This window comes from Lytechinus pictus, chromosome 4, assembly GCF_037042905.1.
Source record: "Lytechinus pictus isolate F3 Inbred chromosome 4, Lp3.0, whole genome shotgun sequence".
NCBI lineage: Eukaryota > Metazoa > Echinodermata > Echinoidea > Temnopleuroida > Toxopneustidae > Lytechinus > Lytechinus pictus.
Genome location: NC_087248.1, coordinates 9,453,740 through 9,475,254, shown reverse-complemented (window position 1 = coordinate 9,475,254; position 21,515 = coordinate 9,453,740). Strand labels below are relative to the sequence as shown.

The following is a 21,515-nucleotide window of genomic DNA, read 5'->3' as shown; positions in this document are numbered from 1 at the left end:
CCAAGTTTTATGAACTAGATCCATAAACTTTCAGAGTTAGGATGGTAATTCAACAAATACCCCCAACACGGCCAAAGTTCATTGACCTTTAATGACCTTTGACCATGGTCATGTGACCTGAAACTCGTACAGGATGTTCAGTGATACTTGATTACTCATATGTCCAAGTTTTATGAACTAGATCCATAAACTTTCAGTTAGGATGGTAATTTAACAAATACCCCCAACACGGCCAAAGTTCATTGACCTTAAATGACCATTGACCATGGTCATGTGACCTGAAACATGCAAAGGATATTCAGTGGTACTTGATTAACCTAATGTCCAAGTTTCATGAACTAGATCCATAAATTTTCAAAGTTATGATGGTAATTCAACAAATACCCCCAACTTGGCCAAAGTTCATTGACCCTAAATGACCTTTGACCTTGGTCATGTGACCTGAAACTCGAGCAGGATGTTCACTAATAGAGGCTGTTCTCACTACGTTCCTAAAACTAGTTTACTGGGAACCGGTTCAGAAAGCCAGTTTGGAAGATCGCTTTGCTAGCGTTCTCACTTGATCACACGAAAGTGGTTTTCAAAATCACTTCACGTAAAGCGCTCTTGTTGCTATGGAAACGCTCTCAGTGGGGTGACACGTTTCGCGCGAAATTCGAAACCGCAGCATAGGCATTCTACACCTGTCGTGTGGAGTAGCGCGCTCAAAATGTGCGAAGATCGCTTCCCGAAGAACGGTTGTGTCCTCACTTACGCTAAAACCACTTTTCCGATGCGAAGCGATCTTGAAAACTACATCGCGAGGTGGTCTTCCAAACTGGTTTGGAAGAGCGCTTCCAAGAGCGCTTCGACCGTTCTCACTAAGCGTTAAACTAGTTTCCACTAAACTAGTTTCCACTAAACTAGTTTAAGGAACTGAGTGAGAACAGCCTCATACTTGATTAACCGTATGCCCAAGTTTCATGAACTAGGTCCATATACTTTCTAAGTTATGATGTCATTTCAAAAACTTAACCGATTAAGATTTTGAAAATAATTTTCCCAACATGGTCTAAGTTCATTGACCCTAAATGACCTTTGACCTTGGTCATGTGACCTGAAACTCAGGCAGGATGTTCAGTAATACTTGATTAACCTTATGTCCAAGTTTCATGAACTAGGTCCATATACTTTCTAAGTTATGATGTCATTTCAAAAACTTAACCTTAGATTAAGATTTGATGTTGACGTCGCCGTCGGAAAAGCGGCGCCTATAGTCTCGCTCTGCTATGCAGGCGAGACAAAAATCACTTTTAACAGACATTTTAGAAAAAAAGGTGAGTGCTGCAGGCTTTCTATAATGAGATTGGATTGGATTAATTGCAATTCGTAGAAAGATCGGGTCCTAGAATCTGTATCCTACAAGTCTACTTCGGTGTGCATTTAAGCACCACACACAGATCACAAAACTGAACCGGCAATTCAAGTCTCATTTTCATGAAAGCAGAATTTCGCTTTCAGTTTATTTACATTTAAAATAAATAGAAGGCATTTATGGAGAGAAGACAAAGATATTGAATGTTCTAAAAAAAAATATAAAGAGCTTTGTTGCACAAGGTACTACATCTACATTCAACAGAAACTTAGTTACTAATAGTTTTAGATTTGTACATCGACACAGTGGACTCCGAGGTAGTGATATCATTGAGAGGCAATGCACTATGCCTTGTCCATCGTCCACTATCAAAACAGAGGACGTGAAAAATCACAATTCTCAAGTCTTTCCAAATCTAGGACAATGTGCACTTGCATACACTAGTAGTTTGTACGAGAGGTGGTACCTTATGGAACTTAGCTCATCAAATCAAACTGTATGAGATTGAAAGAAAGGAAAATTTCACATTAGCATTCATGCGCATGAACACTTTCCAAATGCTGCATGAAAACTTTTCAATTCGCAATGCAAAGAATCAAAAGAAAATGTGAAAAGACTCGATTTGGTTGAAGTTAAGGTTACATTTGATCGCTTGATTGAAATGTCAATAGATCATACAAATGGTTGCCATAATTTTCAACAGACTCAAATAATATGTTACAACAAAAATGCTTCATTCTTGCAAGCACGTTCATAACTTTTGTACAGACAAGACAAAAGAAATTGAGTTAATCAGAGCACTGTTGTATACTGAACATTTATATTAATATTGAAGTTATAACATAATTGCTTTACATTTTTAAATTTCAATAAAAATATCAAATTCACAAGTTACATAATTATCTGAACACAATGCACAAAGCGTCGTTTTTTACATATATAAAAATAGATTTAACTCAACACACACAAAAAAACTCCTTTTGGTAATACCAAGAGTATCTAAATGCATGGGTGGCTAACATTCACATCAGACACTCTTTTTTGAGTGACATTAACAAATAATGAAATATATAACCCTTCAAATTCATTTCCTTTATTGATCACTTATTCAAATGTGAATCTAAAATGTATGTCCCATTGTTTCATTGGGGGAATTACAAATGCAAATATAATATTACCTTAAACTGAATGATATAATTCTACTTCAATCATTCATCATAGTAACAAACATTCCCAATATGGGAAAATACCCTTTAAATTCAATATTCTATTAATTAGTGGCAGTGTGTTACATGGCACATTTAGGGTACATAAAACAAGTATTTACTAAAAAAATACAGGTATATCTGCCTAAGTCGACCTTCAAAGCAACTTTTTTAGCCCATATTATTCAAAACCTGTTGTATACATCTTCTAAGTATAATTTTGCCGAAGAAGAACAGATTTCTCTGGTCCCAAGAGGTTTGACTTAGGAAGAGATACCAGTAGTATCACTTATGGCAGTAGCAGTATGCGAGTAAATGCATGTAAGCTACAGTTGCGCGTATTTCTTGTGAACCCTGTTCAAATGTGGCATGACTATTACATGCAAACAAAGCCCAGGACAAAATAAAAATGATCATGCTTGCAAAATAATTCTAAAAGTTAAATATTTATCAATAATTGGATAGGTAGCATGATCTCTCGCTAATGATTTCTAACATTCATTTATTGGTAGATGATTGTCCTTCAACAATGGCAAATATTGATCAATAATGGGCTTACAAGACATGCATAATCCTTTAATTCACCATCTTGAATTCTGCATCACACTGATTCACATTTGGATCTTTAATTTGAATGTAAGGCAAAAACCTGTATGGTGGTTATTGGGGCCAAACTTCATGAAAATTTGAAAAATAACTATGAACTATAAAGATCATTTGGCAAGACATTGATGCACACTTGCCACCCTCTACACAGGTGCAGTAAATGGGTAACACCTAGGCATCCATTCCTGGAATGCTACATGCTAAAAAGAGCTTATTGGCAGCCATGCTAATCAAGGTAATAACATGAAGCGCTTGGAAATATTTGTATTAAGAAATATTTATATTTAGAAATGTTTATCATCATCATTATTATCATTAATGCTTTACCCATACTTTTCTGATTATTGGATAGAAATAATAAGAAAACTTTAATACTTGACTGATTGCCTTTATCACAGAGCAGCATTTGCTTGGTGTGTTAATTGTTTTTTAAGTTGATTATTTTGGTCCTATGAGCTGCCCAGACAAGTCATGTATTTGCCATACTCCATTTAAAGATAAATTTAATGATAGTCTATGAATTTACTGTACGGTGTATGTACATTATAAATTATTTAAAGCAAGGTTACACAGAAACAGAGTAATTCTGTACATTGCCTACTCACAGCTTTGGAATAGTTTACACACTTTTGTTATGTGTGTGTGTGTGGGTTGGAGGGTATTTTTTTTCTTCTTCAGTTTTTCAACCTAAAACTGGCTATTTTTATACTGGCAAGTAGCTACAGTCTACAGAACAAGAAGATAATTAAATAAATACACATATATACTGATAACAATAGTAGAGTTAAACTTAAACTTGTAATTACCAATAAATGTCTAGCACAAAAGAGGACAACAGATTGTTTCTTACATCTCTTTGTATGTTACCTACGACTTAATACATGCGTGATGACATGATCTTCTGCTATTAACCCAAATATGAGCTTGTGTTCAACATATATGGAGCTAAATCTCCTATCAACCTACTAACATTTTGACTAATGATTTTGTATTGAGATGCTTTTTAATGAGAATATTATTTCGCAGATATCAGATTTCAACTTCGATTAGCAGATGGGAATTTAAATGACATATTGTAGCACCTGATTTAGTACCAAAGAGCATGTTCCTTGCATTCATAATGTAACTCTCAAACAGTTACATGAAACATCTTCCCCCTAATAATCACTTCTCTTCACATTTTAAATTGTAGTCTACATGTATATATTCTCAATATGTTATAATTCTTTTTTTTTTTCTATAACATGAACATTTGACCTATCAGCAAAGAAAAAAACAAAGAAATATAGAAATAAGGCTTAAACTATCCAAATAATAAAGTTCATGTACAAAAATACATTGTTTTATTATTCACACACAGTATGAGCAAAATATTTTCTTCAAGACTTCCCACTTTTCTCAATCAAAATGTCTCTTTGCCCCCCACACAGGTTACACTAATAACCACATTTTGTTCAGCACATACACTTGCCTATTTAAGAAAACCAGCAATGATTGCTCCATCTCAGCTCTCAAGGCATGTTTATAACAGTAATATAAAGTACATTAGAGTTGTATTGAAAGACTTGAAAAGTTGGATTAATCAATTCATCTGAACATATTCTTATGATCAATACCAGTCATGTTCATACTCCACCATGGAGTGACCATACAGAAGATTTAAATTTCCATCTGAACACACTCCTATGATCACCATAGGGCACGTTCTTATACAACACTGGGATTTATAGATAAGCTGACATTACCAAACATGAGACAAGCCCTTACAACACATTCATACAGGGTAATCTGATACATTTTACAGAGTAAACCAAGACAGAGGAAGACAATGTGTTTTGTAGACAACATGATTTACAAATAATTACACATTTATCACTTGAACCACAACTTTCATATAAACATAATCAAGGTCATGAAATGCTTAGATTGTAACACCTTTCATTTTTTTAATCTTACCCTTCTGGTACTTTCAACTATTCTTGAGGCAAGTTCAACTCGGGCAAATAAGAATTCTTGAATGTTGATACCGATAATAGACTTTCAGTTCAAGTTCATAGAGATACAAAAATTCTTGAATTCTTAAACCTTAGTTTTCATCCTCAATAGGCAAGATCTTCGATCTAGGTCATCAATGTACAAAAATACTTTAGTTTCAAGTCCTTGATCCTAACAATGCTGATAGTTTCAATGACCTTCAACAAATTCTGTCAAGACTGTAATGTTACAATCATTGAATTCTTACACCTTCAATTCCTGAACCTAAGACTGAACCAAAGGTTCACTCTTCTTGAACCTTGAGTTCTAGAAACCTTAACACTGATTGAGATGGAATGTTGTGAGCAGCCCAGACAGAAGGCAGCAATATTGGACATATGCTGTCTTAATGCCAGTGGTTCGTATAATGAACAGTAGAGGCAAGTTCAACATCTTTGCAAAATAAACTATTCCACAAAGAGGAAAATCGCGAACCCCAATCACGCTAACCTTGACATCTCAGGTCAATTCTTCTTCAGGCATGGTCATCACTTCACAATGAGCAAACGCTCTGACATTGACCAGGAAACTCCCAGTAGAGATTGGAATTTGATACGATGGGCACGATCCAGATATAAAGGCAAGTTCAACGGAGTAAAAGGAAGAGTCTTTGAGCAGTAAGCCATACCACGAAGAGGAGACGATCCTCAAGAACCAATCACACTATCCTTGACATCAATATCAAGGATAACTTTGACAAAAAGGGTTATGCAACCCCTCTTGGGGCTTTTTATCACTTCACGATGAGCAACGGTCTGGCATTGACTAGGAAACTCTCCAGTTGGGATTGGAACTTGATACGATGGGCACGGTCCAGATTGAGGACTTCATTGTTCGGTGTAAGCTGACTGAAAGCTGTTGCTAATCGCTGATAATTGGAAGGGTTTGGTTGGTGACGAAGGATGCTATTGACAAGCTCAGTGTACTTTTCCTGGATATGGTGAAGGAATTAAAAACAATTATATTCAGGAGACTAAAGGCTGTATTCCATCAAACTTCGCACATAGTTTGGAGTAGGGTAAGATATACAAAGGAGAAATCAATTGTGACTGAATGAGTAACTACTTTCCATTGCCAAATTGGCTCAACCACTCTATTAAAGTTAACATAGTAGGTGGATACAAATTGTTTCATCTGAACACTTTTTATAGAAATGTTACTCCTCCTCAATGAGTATAGCAAACAATAAATGGGATTATATCTTAATCAAGTCTACAGCTTAAGCATGAAAGACTACAGGCTAGAAGTCCAGAGTATGAAAAACAAGATGAAGACCATAAAAGAATGAAATAATGGATAAATGACAACGGACTGGAAAGACTTTTAAGTTGGAAGGAATAAAACATAAGATCGAAAGAAAGAAGAGGAAGATAAAACACTATTTAGATGGAAATGCTACAGGTTGGAAGAAAGAGGGCATGAAATAAAAGATAGATGATTGTAGAATAAAACAAAAGACTGATGGACTTACATGATGGCTACAGATGAGTGTGTAGAAAGCACATCCAGCCGCTGGAATTATATCCATATCAAAGCTCTGCCTCACGATGGTATCAAATAAAACCTACAGTAGTATGAAAAGATAATCATATCATTTTAACTGTCTAACACCACAAACCTCTCAATCGAATTACCACACCTTCGCAAAAGCCCGAGCCAAATGATGCCTTTTAGTGGGAATCCTGCAAAGAATCTAATGCCCAAGTGACAGTAGCGAAAGTGACACTACACTAACAAAAGCTGTTACGTTATCATAAATGATATACCATCCATTAGTTTGCAGTAGGTTTCACTGGTGTGACTGTATCAAATGTCTGTGTAGTGTCTTTTAGAAAGAATTATCCTGTTAAGTGTTATATCTCTTTCAAAGTTACTTCCCCCATTCCCCATTCTTTTGTAAATGTGGAGCGTTGTGGCCCAGTGGATTAGTCTCCGGGCTTTGAAACAGAGGGTCATGGGTTCAAATCCCAGCCATGGCGTAGTTTCCTTCAGCAGGTAATTCATCCACATTGTGCTGCACTCAACCCAGGTGAGGTGAATGGGTACCTGGCAGGAATTTATTCCTTGAAATGCGTGTGCGCTGTAATCTGAGTAATTACGACTGCCAAGCTACAGCTGGGGTAATAATATCCAAGTCCTTTGGAAGCGCATAGAGACATTATTCATAATGTGATATATGCGCTATTCAAGAACTGTATATTATTATCATTATGATTCATGTAATGATAATAACAATATGGTCCATTTATATAGCGCAGCTACTATAAATGCATATACTAGGATAGGCAGTGAAAAGACACCTGAGGGATTACATGCATGTGTGAAAAACATGGCACAGACTTTATGACTTTAAGTCCCTTATCCTTTCTTCTCCCCCACATTTCTGCACGGACATTAGTTAAACACGAGTAAATGGCGGATTTGTAAAAGATCCTGTAAAATTGTTTATGTAGCCAATCCACGGACATGTAGCATTTGTTTTAGTACCAAACAACACACAGCATTTTCAGTACCAAAGGATTGACAGATTCAATTGCACGAGTCTCAAAAATCAAATCTTGGACAACCAATTATTGAGAAAGGCATAATTATGCTAGCAACAAATTCATCAGGGATACCAATTAGCATTAATGAAACATGAGGGAAATAATTAGGAGTGTGCCCTATTATACACAAACAAATGTATTTCCTGTTTATATGTTAATAACAGCATGAATACTTTTGTCTATAAAGTGACATCCAATGGGAGCATTTCATGAAGCATTGTCAGTGATTATCACTGACAAAAATGTTATAAGCTACAAGAAATCCTTGCATCTGATTGGCTGGGAGCAAATACATCAATGGAAATCACTGACTAAACTTTTCATGAAATGCTCCCCGGAGTGCTACAAAAACCTCACCCTTAGAAAGTGCTCCATGGCATGATCAAGCTGAGAGCCGGCCACCATTTGACGATTCTTGGCACAGTGTTCTGCCATGGACGTCAGGGCATCCAGGGTCATACAGGAAACATCGCTACCAAACTCTGTCAGTCCTGCCTCTATCGACACCATGAGGTTCTGGAAGAGTGCCCCAGGTAGGCAAACAAGACGCTCCGGATACAGCTCACCGATGGATGTGACGAGCCGAAAGTACTGCTGACATAGGGTTGGAAACTGGAGAATGAAAAGACACGGCTCATGCATTTAAATATTTCAATGATTCTCCGCCTTTCTAAAATTTCAACAACGGAAAAATGTCAAATGTCATGAGATTTTCAAAGCTCATTTTGATAGTGTTGATGTTTCAGTTGGCATGCACTGGTCTTAGTTGAGAATAAGACTTAAGCTAGGACAAAGTTGAGATTTCCACAAAACTCATCCTCGTCTAATTTCCCCATAAAAAAAAACCTTCAGAATTTATGTTGGTTTCTTTATTTGGTAGAATGGCTACAAGTCTTACCCTGAGAAGTTCTTGATTAATAAGAGGTAGAAGAAGGTTGAGGCCATACAGGACAACATCAGGGGCAGAAACATTGCTTGCTGGATTTGGCTCATCTAAGATGGAAGATAAAATAAAATAGTAAACCAAGGATAAGCAAATGGGCACAGCATATAATTATTGCCTGGAAAAACCCTACACCTCAGTAGAATGTCATGCTTATTTTGCATCACTCAGCAATTACACAATTTCTACCACAATCATTTGGCATATAAACATACAACTTGGGAGGTCATTTTCTTGGATTCTGTTCAAACTCGTTTTGAGATCGTTACCACAATTGGCATTTACGTTGGGGGGGGGGGGTTGAGGAGACATATTAACTTGAAAATTGGTTGAAATTTACTATGAGAACAGACATCATAACAAATATTGTTGTACTGCCTGACAGTTGCGCCTTTTCAATATCAAGCAAGTTGAGTTGGCTCATCAAAATATAAATGATAATCATTATTCTTTTTATTCAATTGGGTCAGGTACCTAATATCTTTTAAAGTAAACTGGGATAGCTAAGCCATGAACAAAGACCAGGATGTGCTATCAACCCCCCCCCCCCCAGATAATCCATTGATCTATTCAGGAATTTGTCTGTAAGACCCTCTATATCTTTTTTGTCACCCACACAGTATGGTAGGAGTATAAATAGAATCTTGCTACAAGGCACACACACACATCCACACCCTCCAACACACACACACACACACACAAGAGTTAAGTAGGTTGATCAGTGAAATGTATCACGCATAAATGAGTAACAATCAATTGTAAAATTAATCCTATCCTCATTGCAAACCATGTACAAGAATTCGTAACCTTTATGCTACAGAGACATGGATATTTTATAAAGGTGATCCTAAGTTGCAAATGACTTCACGAACGACTGGAACATATTCTTGGTTGCTAGTCTGATTTTCATTAATTTACAGATGTACCATGAGAAGGTATCACTGGTAGAGCATAGAGCAATTTACAAACAGCTTTCTGGAACACCCCAAGGACTTACCATCATGCAGGAAATCCGTCATGTCTTTGGAGATGATCTCTGTAAGTAGCTCAATCAGGATGGATATGTCATGGTACTGCTCTTCCTCCGCTAAGACATCATGCCTCTGCTTACCAAGGTTGCACTGGTTGTAGGTCTCCAGGAGAGACAGTGAGATCTCATACAGCTTGAAGGAGTTTGCCTGGGAGTAGGATTTGAAAGAAGACAAATTCAAATATCTTAGTTTGGGTAATAGATTAGTTCTACCTGACAGACCAGTTTGTCAACTGGCTAGCAGAAGGATGGTAGGTTGTGTGTGTGTGCAGGGTGATTTTCAATTCCGGTTATTAGCTCAAGCACAAGGTACAAAACATGCAAAGGATAAATGCCATTCTTCCTGACCAACAGGACCAGGAATTGAATTGAAATTTCGACATCCTTCTGCCAGGCAGGCCACATCCTGTTGATCTTGATGTATGGTTCTAACTCTTGCTTTGTAATTAGAGGGTCATCAATTCAAACCATGAGAAATCTATTCACATTATAATTGTACTTGACACAAGAGCAGTGAATGGGTATGGGGTGGAATATTTATTCCTGGGAATGACTGTGCATCACGGTGGTGGCCAGGTTAAAGCCCAGGAGCAGTGACAATGCCAGTGACAGCCATAATTCTTTGTTATGTGCAGGCAGTCAAGGCCAGAACGATAGAGTGACCAAGCTCAAACATCTAGAGAGTGAAAACAAGGAGCGAATTCCTTTTGCATTAAAGTCTTGATACTTTAAAAAATATCTAAGAATTTTCACTGTCATCAGCAACCATCAAAGCCACGATCAGGATCACTACTCTCATCATCATCATCACTACTCCCATCATCATCATCCTCATATCTCATCATCACAATAACCATCATCATCATCATCATTCCCAATTCTAACTAAATACCATCAATCATCATCACAAACCAACCCTATTGAGGTAGGTCAGCTGTCTCCTGCCCATCTCAAGAAACATTTCCAACACCATCTCGACAACATCAGAGCAATTATGATAGGTCCTGACGAGTGAAACCGACTCCGTGGCAAGGGGCATGGTGAAGAGAAAGAGCTCATCGGCGGAGTTGAAGCGGGTTCCCATGACGATGCCCCGGATGTGGCTCAGCAGCATGCAGAGGGTTGACTTGAGGGATTCCTCCTGGGATTTTCTGACAAAGTCCTCCTGCTGGACCAATCCCTTGAAGCGATTCTGGACTGGGAGAAGAACCTGTGGAAAGGAAAGTGTTGTACATGTAGATCATTTATTGAACTTGACTTAATAATAATCATAATATGGAACATTTATATACATGTAACACTTAACACAATGTTTCTAAGCGCTGCACACCAACTACCCCAGCATTAGCGCTGCTACACAAATTAGATGTCTGAGCATTCAAGGAAGTCCTTTCTACCGGGTAACTATTTTCTGGACCGGAGTGGAGAGTGGCGACTGTAGATAAATGCCTTGCCAAAGGATGCAAGTGCCATTGTGGACTTCAAAGCCTGGACCTTGTGGTTCAAAGTCCGGAGACTTATCCACTGAGCTGGTCAAACAGGAGTGTGTTGAGGATAAGTGGATTCAGTCTCCAGACTTTGAAACTGTGGTTTGTGGGTTCAAAATCCCAGACATGGATTTATTTCCTTTCAGAGAGAAATATATTCTCAATGTGCTACATTCAACCAAGGTGAGCTAAATTGGTACCTGGGAGGATTATGAAATGCTTGTGCACTTCTATAAAGCCCAACCCACTATATGTATATATTAGACCTTCCTGAAATAATACATCTCTGCATCCTAGTTTACATGAAAAGTCGTAATGCTCTGAATTGTTTAATGGAGTATTACAGCAGCACAGTGAAATGAAGTGAAAATAATGAAATACATGTATGAGGGTTGGATGGGCGTAATAAAGGGTTTATTTCATAAGAATGCCCAGTAGATAACATCATTTCATTTATTGTCATATTCAAATTCAAATATATATTTAAAAATATAAATAAATAAACATGAATTTCGGCAAACCACAGACAAGAATATAACCAGTTACCTCCTGCATAAACCTGTCTTTGATCTCTTGGTTGTTTGCTAACGATCCTGCCAGGACCAAGGCTTTCATCAGGTTTGATTTTATGTCCAGAGGGAGAAGGTCTAGGGGTGGTGAACTGCTTGCATGCTGCTTAGCTATGGTCCAGAAGCTCTCGCACTGCAGAGCTGGTATACATCTAGGGATAAAAAAAAAGATATGACATCAGGTAGGATGTAGAATGACTAGAGATTTGCTCTATCTTGGGATAAGGGTTGCAATATGTTGAGTGTATGATTAATGTATAATCATCATCGTCATCATCATCATCATCATCACCACCACCACCACCACCACCACCACCACCACCACCATCATCATCATCATCACCATCATCATCATCATCACCATCATCATCACCATCACCAAAAGGGACTTCAGCACCACCACCAACAATATCATTCTCACCACCCCATCATCATCACCCTTATCACCATCACTATCATTATCACAATGACTATCATCATCATCTCCACCACCACCACCATCACCACCACCACCACCAATGCAACCACTAATACCAACACCACCACCACTTTTATCATCACCCAGGGACAGCATCAACATCATCACCACCATCATAGATTACACGTAGCGGCTATTCACCCAATTTCCAAACTTCCCAAACCCCAAATTTCATTTCGATAACTTTACCTTTCTTTTTTCTCCACCAGAGCTACTAGCAGATCCACTGTATCATTGGCTAGTTCATGCTCACCGCTCCACACGGATAGATTTGAAAGGCACTTCTCAAGAAGAAAACCAGTCAGCCAATTACTCCCTTCAGTTCCTTTACCAAAACAAACTGCAAGGGGTATGCTTAGCTGAAAGAACAACAATGTATAGTTGACAAAGATTATTTACATATCAAAATATATTCATTCAGCTCTCAGCAAGACGACCTAAAACTTAGGAAAATCAATTTAATTTAACAATAGGAGGATAGAGTTACCCAGTTCACAATTTCTTTACACTCTTATTTTCTTCCATGTCTTTTCCTCTCTCTCTTTCAGATTAACAGTGTTCTAGTCACTGACAAGGTTCCCCCATGTGAATGAGACAAATCAATAAATTAAAAAGTAAAATTATGCAATAATTTACAAAATGCTAGAATTTGACTGTACCTCTTGATAGTAGGATTCGTTGAGCATGAGATATGATGAGAGCCATCGCCGTAGAAACCAAACCACCGTACTACCGACCTGAGGACTCCATAGATCACCTAGCTGAGCCTGAACGGCCCTCCTTTCAATCTCAGAGATACGCAAGACAGCTGCAGCTAACCTGAAAATATGTGACAATTAATGATATAAAGCTGAGTGGGCATTGTTATAAAACTTCTTATCAATGATAGGTTGCAAGTATTTTTATAAGCTACTGGAATGCTGTAATTTTGATGGTTGAAAATCCAGTACCAAAGATTTTTAGAGTTGCGATTGATTCCCACTCTTTCATCAACAGATCCCTGGTCACTTGTGAAGTGCTTTGAGCACCACTACCCATCCAGCAAACAAAAATATTCTTGCAATGACTACAACAAAATATCATTTTCAAGGGAACTAAAGTTGTTTATTGAGAATAAGTTTTCCATATCATAACAGAAGGAAAACATCTGTCAACATGACAAATTTCACTTGAAATAACAAGCATTAATTTTTGAATACTCAATGTATTCTTGTACCTACCTAATGACTTTATCAGCCTTTTCATGACCCGGTATTGAAGAGGGGTCATCTTGTATTGAACCTAGAACCTTTAGTGTGACATCTGTATTTACATGTTGAGATTCTAGCTGGGAGTATCGTATAAGCTGCTCTGGAATGATCGGTGTCTCGCCATGGAAGTCGTCTGCTAGAAGGTGGCCTGTAGGGTAGGAGGAGGATCAAAGTAATAAAAAGACATTTTTTTTTGGGTCTTAAAATGGTTTTGTGAATATATACATGCATGAGACAGTATAGAATATAGCGATTAAAGGTAAATGCTAGTTTTGGTAACAATATCAAAATGAGTTCGTACAGAATCCAATGAAATGACCACCAAAGTGTCTGTTTGTATAAATAAAACGCATGTGCCAAAGGATTCTGGAAGAAATTGTGTAATTGCTGAGAAATCAGCAAATAAGCAGAGGATTCGGGTAGAGCGTCGGGCCCGACGCTCAAAGCAATAATTATACACTGTCCCAAGTGCGCTTATCTGTGTTGGGGAAGTTCAGTCTGAACATTATTCAGCGTAGATTTCAAGATTTCACAAAGTTCAGTTTATGTAACTGTACCAGATCTAGATCCTCGATGATATACTGACAATTAAGCCTGGTTTTACAGACTTTCTCATGAAATCAGTGTTTACTGCAACTACTGGAATTTCTCTTTAAGGGATCATATGAAGTCACATACGGAGTTCACTAGGTTAACTTTGCATTACAGAATAAATCAGGATCTTTAAAAAAGAATTAAAAATTAGAGTTTCATCACACCGAGAATTTTAATCAAAACAACTAAATATATCCCTACTAATTAATATTCCTACACCACGTCTTAAAAGACCTAACAGATTCAAATAAAACTGAAATTGTGAATGATCTATTTCCTATCTTGAAGCAATTCAAGATGAATGTCAGTTTAGCTTGATTTGAACTGATTGCGAGTCTTTGTAAGACAGACGCCTAATAGTCTTACCCGTTATTAACGTAAGCCAATGGACGTCTTCAAATATTTGATGAAGCCCTTTAATATCTAGATCTACATTATGATGCTGTTGATGCTGATGTCTATTTAGATGATTATGTAATCTGTGAGCTCTATCTTCTAGAAACCTAAGAAGAAAAAAACAAACAGATAAAGAGAAGACATATTTGAAATTGAAAGAATATACATGCATTGTATCGCAATATTTGAAGGACTTCAAAACAAAAAAAATATTTCAAAATGAGGAAATTCAAGGGAAATATCTGTAAAAATATTTTACAAAAGAAAACCCTAATTTTTCACAGAAGACATACATGTATAAATATTAATGGTATGGCTGCCAAACTAGTGAAAATAATTACAGCAGTTTGAGAGTCAGATTAAACTATAGTTCTGGGTGACAACCTGATAGTGTTTTCAACTTTTTTGCAATAGAAAAGAGTAAAATGTGTTTTTTTTTTTAGAAAAAGAATCCACAAATCTTGCAGTAATTCTATTTTACTACCCCCCCCCCAAAGATCCCCCAAAATCGATGAGTTCTAAGAGGAGAAGAGTGGACATTTCAAACCTTTTCAAACATTTGACAAAAATAACCTCGCAACAACAAAACGAGCAATAGATCAGACAAGTTTCCCTTTCTAAAGAATGTTTACTTACTTTGTTAATATAGGTATACTATGTTGTGGTGTTGCTCTGCCCATGGCTGCTACACTGATCAGCTGATCTGCAAATAGATCTCTATCATCTTCCTCCACTTCATTGATTTCTTCCTCTTCATCATCTTCACTTGCATCTCCATTCTGTTTCTTCATTGCAAGTGGAAAGAGGGACAATGAATCAACAAAATTGATTAAAAGAAGAGCAGTACATTACACATAAATTACTCATAAGTTTAATATTACAATTGACATAATAGCTTCTTAATCCCAGTATTATCCCCCCCCCACAACAAGTAACATCCTCCCCAAGAAAAAAATAATAAAACTAAAAGAAAAAATAAAATCAACAAGCTCTTCAAATGAAAAACATACATGTAGCATGCATGAATCAGCAGCAATTAAAGCTAAATGAATGTAGTTGCAGTAAAACACTGATTTCGTGAGAAAGTCTGTAAAACCAAGGTAAAGTATTGATATCATCGTGGATCTAGATCTGGTACAGTTACATAAACTGAACTTTGTGAAATCATAATATCTAGCTAAAAAACGATCACACTGAAGATCGCCAACACAGATAGGCAGACGTGGGACAGTGTATTATTATTGCTGGAATAAAGACCCGACGGAAGTGACCGAATCCGCGCTTATTTTGCCTATTTCTCAGCAATTACACAATTTCTTCCAGAATCCTATGGCACATATTTTTTATTCATACAAACAGACACTTTGGTGATCATTATATTAAATTCTGAAGTCATTTTGAGATCATTCCCACAACTGGAATTTATCTTTAACCCTTGTGATCAAATGGGGATGAGGGTATTTGATATATATTTCAATTCCATTGATTTTATATAAATGCGGTATACACTAACGCTAGAGAATTTTTAAAATTTCAATCCAGTTAATAGAAGAAAAGTGTATCAAATCAAAATATACATGTACATGTAACCCTAACCAATATCATTTTCACCCCCCCACAAAAAAAATTGTCTCCGGTCAAACTTACCTGATCCCTAGTTCCATCTGGCGCCCCCAAGTGGCTCTGGAGGTAGCAGTTGAATATCTGGATTGCGTGGCTGCAGAAGTATGCTGGAGGGAAGTGGGTGGCCTCACTTAGCAGGGATGTCCAACATTCTAACAGCTGATCAAATGCTTCCATGTACTGTTGGTCATCCTGGTGGAGCTGTAATGAACAAGGACATGACAAGGACAGTTCAATAAAAGGCTTTCATCCAGAAAGATATGCTGATGGAATGACCAATGAGGTACATGTGTAAAATGTTCCTAGGCTCAAAAGAACATTTGTACGCACAAATATACATCTATTGCATTATTATGTTATGAAAAAAGATTTTTGAAACAAGGCATATGGCTATAGCTTAAACCTAAATGCAAAAAAAAATGTATATATTGCAGTTTTATACCCTTCAGAACAATGAAACAGAACCAGGACAAACAATAACAAAATGAACAGAAACGCAACCCAAATATCAGCAACCCCACACAGCGAAAGCATTTAATCAAAAGGAAAGGAAAATAAATGAAGTATTAAGAATAACAGTTCAAACAAGTGACAACAAAATGTAGAAAAAATTTAGTTTGCATTTCATTATTATTGGGGTGTATAAGAAGTAGGCCCGCAAATTACATGCACTCTGTAAATTGAAATTTTAAAACCATAATGCCAGAATGCTATTAAAACACTGCTAAAACGTATAGCACTGGGATTTAAAACTAAAAGCTTGCCAACAGTTATTTTGCCTAATAAAGATTTTTTAAATGATTAAGACAAGCTCTCAACCTGAGGTCTTCTCAAGGCACTATAAATACCGTTCCACTACTAATTAGCAGGCCAAATCTTTCTGAAGCAATTTGATTTATTTCTCTTTATAATTAGGACTACAGAAATTAATGTCTATGATGATGCAATAAGAAAATCATTTGCCATAACTATGTAATTAAAACAGTTGTGGAAGATGTATCAAGAGATTACTAAGTATGAAATATGACATAACTTAACAATCACACATTGGATACTTCGACATGATTAATCAACACTGGTTAAAAGTCATATCCAATGTGCTTGATATTCTACATCCAAATAACTATCACACTTGTGGTGTCTGCAAGTCAATTAAATGGTAGGTAATTAACAAGAATAAATGGTTGATTTGATTAGCGGATGGGGACTAGGCCATGTTCTCAGCTCTCACTTTCCTTTTCCGCTATGCAAGGATACCTGTCACAAGGCATTCATCGGATCAATAGCTCATGAAATGAACTGATAGTTAACATGGCATTACTTCATCTTTATATCCATTTATTGATTGTTTTTCGTTCGTTTGTTTGCTCACTCACCCAATCATTCATTCATTTATTCATTCCTTCACTCACTCACTCACTCACTCACTCACTCACTCACTCACTCACTCAGCAATTAGTACATTCGTTCATTCATTTATTCATTCATTCATTCACTCACTCACTCACTCACTCATTCACTCGTTCATTTGTTCATTCATTCACTCACTAATCCATTCGTTCATCCATTCACTCACCCATTCACTCAATTATTGTTCATATATTAATCTATAAATAAATAATTCATTCATTCACGGCACTACCAATTTGGGCCCAAGTGGTTTAACGGATCTAGACCTACATACATATACTGCATTGACCAAGACGAATGCATCACTCTGAAAATCCAAATCATTACTGTTCTTGAATAGTAAACACAGGTGCATTAATTGCTGGTCATTGAGAATTGAAAGATACACCATGAATGGAATCCACAAAAGATAATACGATCATCTAGATTGATGGATGGATTGAATATCTAAAAACAATTCCTCATCCCTGAAGCACACACAGGATTAGCCTAGCCTATGTATATGCTCCATCCATTAGTAGGTCCATGATCCAATCAACTTCAAAGAAAATTCACATGGAGGGGGGAGGGGAGGGGGGAGTCTGGAGTTACTTTCTCCTCCCTCTTCTATAGTTCTACAAAGACATTATAATATTATACAAAAGGCTCCACCTGCTCCTCCACTTCCCCTTCTCCTCTTTTTCTCCGTCTCCAGAGTCATTATAAACTGCAGAGACTACAAACAATGACTGTAACAAATATGTCTACCTGTTCATGATCTATTTTTCAACTTGAGAGCTCAACTATATTCTATATTACACAATCCAGAAATAATGAAAATAGATCTCTACATGAAAGCCTACAGATGGATTGAAAAAAATATGATAATTGGCATTTCTATAATATAATCTGTATGATTTTATGATGAAACTGAATGGAAACAAATCTGGGGAAAATCTGATTTTATAGTCACATGAACCGATTTGTCTCTTTAATATTGGAAAGCTCTGGGGTTATCTTGAGAGGAAACCAGGGCAGACAGCCCAGGAGAGCACTTTGAGAGGACAGAGAGGATGGAAGAAAGACAGGAGAAACATTGTTCCATCTATACCATCTAGGAATAGGGTCAATTTACGCTTGTCAGCTGAGAATGAGGGATGAGAAATGAGATGATGGAGTGAATTCAGTTGGAGATCAGAAAGAAATAACCTTCCAACCAACCATGGCAGAGAGATTAAATAAAATAGGGCCTATATGTTAACACATAGAGGTAGAAAGCAACCAGAGGACCTATGGCCTGAAATCACATACAAGGGGTCAGGTAATAAAGACCAAGGAGCAGTAAAATAATGACTAAATATATTTAGGAAGAATACTTGTTAGCAACCAGAGGTAGTTGTAAGTCCTGTAAATCATATTGGTGAGGAAAAACCTGAGCAATATAACATTTACTTTACTCTTTGCACGCTGAATTAATTTTGGGGGATAATAATGACGATTGTTTCCATGTTATTTTCTTTCATTCAAGCTATCCATATTGCACCATTTATACTTATTATTATTATATACATGTAGATGTTATCCAAGAACTGTTGCATTTTATTAGCTTCTCTAATTTGAAGTTAGGGGACAAAACTAATTAACAACAATTGTTGATTTTAATTGTACAAATGTGCAAAATTGCAACATCAGCGCACAAATGCTTGATACAAATCAGAGGACCTATGGCTTGAAATCCTGTACAAGGCATTAGGTGTAATCAAGGGCAAATCAAAGAGCAAAAGAACGTGGACTGTATGAATTATCGATATCCATCCATTTTAAAACAGAGTTGCTCACATTTACTGAACAGAATACCATTCTGATTTTCAAAAGAATATAATCAACATGTCCTCAATCGATGGAATAACAATGAATGAGATAAATACATCTATAATCAAATCAAACTTCATTCACCAGCTAGTGACCTACGAGAAATGGAAATCAGAGCAGCGCACAAATCACCCACACACCAAATTTGATTAGCCATCAAAGAAGAAGGGGTCATTCACATAATACAAAAAAATGATATATATTTTTTCTTAGATTAGCAAAAGCCTCTATGCAACAAAAGAGTTGTCCTAGTAAACTATTAAAGTAGGCCTATAACTTGAACATTGTAAGATGCAAGTTCAAAGAAAGTTAAACAGTAGGCTACATGTACGTTGTCTGGTGATACACCAGAGATGTAACAGATTTGTCCCATTACTGTGGATAGACTGTATGTAGAGCTAAGCACAAATACATGTAGTTATATTATTTTATCTGATATGATTGTGAAGTTTACAGTAGGCCAAGAGAAGTAAATTATGTATCCATTTGATCTATTCATTCAAAATGGTGAAATAAAAGCAAATTTAATTTTCTATATGTGCTGCTATAAAGGAGAGACACCATCCCCAAAACCCAATAATTAAAGAGCTTATACAAGAAGTTCACTGGTGTGAATAGGGAACACTGAGCTACCAGATATCCTTGTATCCACGAAGACAGGTTGGGTCATCTTCTATTACCATAACGATGATACCTTATGATTGGGGATGTCATCTAGTCGCATTTAGCAAAATGATTGCGAATCCCGACACCGGGTCATCTGTCAAAGCTTGATAATATGATCAAGGTCGAATAGTTCACTATCATGTACAAAAGAAGGCCTACAAAGCTTAACCCTTTGATCAATTAAATCAATATCACATCTGAAAAAGTTTGATAAATTTAAAGAAAGAAAAAGATGGGGTTAAAAGAGTATTTGCCCTATTCTCATCCGTAGCGCATTTGCTCTTGAATCTACACTTTTGGTCATAATACAGGTAGCACTATTTTACCGGACATTTGCAAATGCAGATTAGTTCTCAAACTGTTTGTTTCAAATGTGCTTCAGAGCTTTGTTTTCAAATTTCACAAAACAGTTTTTTCATCAAAATAATTGTTTCCTTAAAATTTTGGTAGGTGGGCCTCCAAAAAATCTGATACCCCTTTCATAAACCCAATTATGTGGCTAATAGCAGCATAATTTGCTCGTAAAATTGGAGGAGGACCAGAGTTATCCGCATTATTTTGATGCTGCAATTATCCGCATAATAGCGGCATCGGGACCAGATTTTGACTTTATGAACGAATTTCAAAGTAATGCGGATAATTGCCATGGTGCAGTCACAAGGTCATCCTTTTCCAACACAACCGCATCGGAGGGGGTGTGTGCGGTTGCCATGACGATTATCCGCCTTTTTCAGGACGGGCGCTCGTAAAAATAGTGCGGATTATTTTCGGAGTTTGTGAACGCAATTTTTATTGAATTATCCGCATTACTCTTAGGCGGCTAACTGGAGGATGGGTTTATGAAAGGGGTATGAGAGACAAAGTGGTCCTCTAGTAAAAAAAGGTTGAGAAGAGCTACTCTATACTCTTCTCTCTGTACATTTTACCCTTTAAGAGAACCTTGAGAAAACAATTATTTCTGAATTATAGTTTTATGATGCCATAAAATGCATGGCTGTTGCTATTCAGAGGTGAGTGACCTGTAATGTGTTGTTTTAATGTGGTCTTTGGCAATGAAAAAGTGCAGTCACTATTTCTTGTGTTTTTTATTGTTTGAATTATGCATAGAAAAGGACAGGACAGGGAATAATTTTGCTTTACAAATTTGAATAGCATTTTTGGTCATAAGAGAAAAGCTCTCAACTAAGTAATGTACTGTACAGTCCTATGTAAAAATATGCTATACAAAAAACTTTATGCATAGCAGTTTCTCAAAAAATGTGGAGCATATTGCGATGCGATATCAGGAATATTATTCCCTGCAGGATCATACTCTGCTTGCACGTAGGCCCTTGATCATTATTTAGGTTAAAATCATAGGTTTTAAAATAACATGACTTTTCTGCATTTTTGTTCTAAACCATCCCTTCCCTTTTCTATCTCTCAATACATGTGTAAACAAATTCAACTGACTTCATTTTGACTTGAAAACAA

At 36.8% G+C, this 21,515-nt stretch overlaps 1 protein-coding gene across 2 annotated transcripts; it reads right to left on the bottom strand.

The window, feature by feature from the left end:
- Nucleotides 1-1,468: 1,468 nt before the first annotated feature.
- Nucleotides 1,469-16,311, bottom strand: LOC129259058 (exportin-4-like). 2 transcript variants are annotated; one of them, XM_064098331.1, is made up of 13 exons: nucleotides 16,140-16,311; nucleotides 15,129-15,277; nucleotides 14,463-14,599; nucleotides 13,473-13,650; nucleotides 12,912-13,071; nucleotides 12,442-12,611; nucleotides 11,752-11,926; nucleotides 10,635-10,928; nucleotides 9,686-9,866; nucleotides 8,644-8,738; nucleotides 8,103-8,357; nucleotides 6,671-6,763; nucleotides 1,469-6,130 (listed from the first exon to the last, which is right to left on the bottom strand). In XM_064098331.1, the coding sequence occupies exons 1-13, from the start codon at nucleotides 16,290-16,292 to the stop codon at nucleotides 5,933-5,935; spliced, it is 2,238 nt and encodes a 745-aa protein (XP_063954401.1). In that variant the 5' UTR covers nucleotides 16,293-16,311; the 3' UTR covers nucleotides 1,469-5,932. The 2 variants fall into 2 exon arrangements, with proteins under 2 accessions (XP_063954401.1, XP_063954402.1); XM_064098332.1 differs by having other exon boundaries at nucleotides 15,129-15,271.
- Between the last annotated feature and the right edge of the window lie 5,204 nt (nucleotides 16,312-21,515).

Excerpts from the sequence above, each read along its gene's own strand:
- LOC129259058 (XM_064098331.1), bottom strand. The coding sequence starts at position 16,292 with ATGGAAGCATTTGATCAGCTGTTAGAATGTTGGACATCCCTGCTAAGT. Across the intron at positions 9,867-10,634 it reads AGCTGACCTACCTCAATAGG|GCAAACTCCTTCAAGCTGTA; the intron begins GTTGGTTTGTGA and ends TCCTACTCCCAG. Across the intron at positions 6,131-6,670 it reads CACTCATCTGTAGCCATCAT|GAAAAGTACACTGAGCTTGT; the intron begins GTAAGTCCATCA and ends CACCATATCCAG.